We start from the raw sequence: 2,500 nt of genomic DNA, 5'->3' as shown, positions 1-2,500 counted from the left end.
CACACACAAAACATAAAGAAAACATGAAAAATCTGTGCAGGTGTCAGCCGTCTTCTGACGTATCGGAAACAAGATGGCAGTTTTTCTCTCACCCCTGATTCTCAGCCTGCCACCTGGTGAGCAAAGGGATTTTTCTGCATAATGATTTTTTTTTTGACGGGCGCAATAGCGAGTGGTTAAAGCGTTGGACTGTCAATCTGAGGGTCCCGGGTTCGAATCACGGTGACGGCGCCTGGTGGGTAAAGGATGGAGATTTTTACGATCTCCCAGGTCAACATATGTGCAGACCCTGCTAGTGCCTGAACCCCCTTCGTGTGTATATGCAAGCAGAAGATTAAATACGCACGTTAAAGATCCTGTAATCCATGTCAGCGTTCGGTGGGTTATGGAAACAAGAACATACCAGCATGCACAGCCCCGAAAACGGAGTATGGCTGCCTAATGGCGGGGTATGGTAAAAACGGTCATACACGTAAAAGCCCACTCGTGTGCATACGAGTGAACGTGGGAGTTGCAGCCCACGAACGCAGAAGAAGAAGAAGAAGAAGTTTTTTTTTTTTTTTAAAGGAAGGAACAAATTCTGTGTTGTAATGTGCTGTCATGCATACTGGTGATAGTAGATATCTCGTTAAAGTAATTATTTTCACACCTGAATGTTGTCTTTCAAGAAAGATAATTTTTTCAAAAAAAGGTTAGGAGAGGTGATGTGGATTACAGATATGGAATGTGTGTGTGTGTATTTGTGTGTGTGTGTGTGTGTGTGTGTGTGTGTGTGTGTGTGTGTGTATTTGTGTGTGTGTGTGTGTGTGTGTGTGTACTTGCATGTGTGTGTGTGTGTGTACTTGCATGTGTGTGTGTGTGTATTTGTGTGTGTGTGTGTGTGTGTGTGTATTTGTGTGTGTGTCTGTGTGTATCTATGTGTGTCTGTGTGTACTTGCATGTGTGTGTGTGTGTGTGTGTGTGTGTTTTGTGTGTCTATGTGCTCGTGTGTGTGTATTTGTGTGTGTGTGTGTCTGTGTCTGTGTGTCTGTGTGTACTTGCATGTGTGTGTGTGTGTGTGTGTTGTGTGTGTGTCTATGTGCTTGTGTGTGTGTGTGTGTGTGTGTGTGTGTTTATGTGTGTCTGTGTGTACTTGCATGTGTGTGTGTGTGTGTGTTTTGTGTGTGTGTCTATGTGCTCGTGTGTGTGTATTTGTGTGTGTGTGTGTGTGTGTCTGTGTGTACTTGCGTGTGTGTGTGTGTTGTGTGTGTGTCTATGTGCTTGTGTGTGTGTGTGTGTGTGTGTGTGTGTGTGTGCATCTACATGCATGTGTATTCATTAGCGTGAGTATGTATGTGTGTGCATTCACGTGCGTGCCTGCATTTCAGGCTGACGGCGTTGGTGCTGAAGACTCTGTGTCAGGCAGAACAGATCACGTTCGTGGACCACGACTCTCTGATCATGATGGGCTTCGCTTGGCTGCTGGACCAAGTCCGCCATGATGACGTGCTCATTGAGCGTGACCGTCGACTTGCCAGGGTGGGTGTGCAGGGGGTGTGGTGGGTTGGGGTGAGAACGGCAATCACATTGGTACATGCATAACCTTCAGCTAAAGTAACAATTAGTAAAGAGTGGTTACTGTATCCATTCACAAGGTACACAACTCCAAGTCGATGCAAACAGCAAAGAGTGGTGACTCTTTCCGTTCACAAGGTACACAACTCTGTTCACGTCTTCAGTATAAGAGCCTTCCGCTTGCAATATTTTGATGATGGTAATTGGGGTGAAACGCTGTTAACGTCGTCTCTTTCGCCGTTCGTATGGAGAGAGTTAAATCTGCTGCAGATCTCAATATCCTGAGCATAATTTGTTTGTTTTTTTCCCTCCTTAATTGGTGCGTTAATTCTGATACATTGTAGGCATGATTTTTTCCAGGAGGAGATATAAGAGTCGAGTGAAGATTTGAAATGGATGTGATGATGATTGATGGATAGTGGGTGTGTGTGTATGTGCGTGTGCGCGCGTGCGTGTGTGTGTATATGTGTGTGTAAATTCGAGCGTGGATATTTGGGTGTGTGAGTGTGTTTATCCACACACACAGAAGCATACAACACATGCACATGCACAGACATGCATACTTTTTTTAATGTCCTCACACATATAATAATAATAATAATAATGGATACTTATATAGCACACTATCCAGAAATCTGCTCTAGGTGCTTTACAAAAATGCTTTTGTTAACATAATACATGATATCTATGTTACATATGCACACCAAAATGTGACTACACACAAACACACACACACACACACACGCTGCATACATACATTTTAACATACATGTGTATCTAACAGCTACCCTAACACATACGCACACATAGGCAGGCACAAACTTACATAAACACACACACACACACAATACACATTCCTATACATGCATGTATACATATCAGCCTATGTGTGCATGTGTACACGTGTTTTTGTGTGCGCAGCCCTCCCAGGACTACGATCTGATGC

At 43.8% G+C, this 2,500-nt stretch overlaps 2 protein-coding genes across 2 annotated transcripts in view; both read left to right on the top strand.

Moving 5' to 3' along the window:
- The window catches only part of LOC143276316 (galactoside alpha-(1,2)-fucosyltransferase 1-like), a 294,798-nt gene that overhangs the window by 184,607 nt on the left and 107,691 nt on the right, over nt 1-2,500 (top strand). The window lies entirely within an intron of this gene.
- LOC143276055 (complement C3-like) overlaps nt 1-2,500 on the top strand; it is a 111,167-nt gene that overhangs the window by 72,511 nt on the left and 36,156 nt on the right. Inside the window, exons 24-26 of the mRNA XM_076580441.1 lie at nt 41-116; nt 1,368-1,518; nt 2,476-2,500. The exon at nt 2,476-2,500 is cut by the window's right edge and continues 56 nt beyond it. Of these exons, the coding sequence (XP_076436556.1) occupies nt 41-116; nt 1,368-1,518; nt 2,476-2,500 (252 nt within the window). The remainder of the gene's footprint in view (nt 1-40; nt 117-1,367; nt 1,519-2,475) is intronic.

This window comes from Babylonia areolata, chromosome 31, assembly GCF_041734735.1.
Source record: "Babylonia areolata isolate BAREFJ2019XMU chromosome 31, ASM4173473v1, whole genome shotgun sequence".
Classification (NCBI taxonomy): Eukaryota; Metazoa; Mollusca; class Gastropoda; order Neogastropoda; family Buccinidae; genus Babylonia; species Babylonia areolata.
The sequence above is the reverse complement of the archived record's forward strand: the minus strand, read 5'-3'. Positions and strand labels throughout refer to the sequence as shown.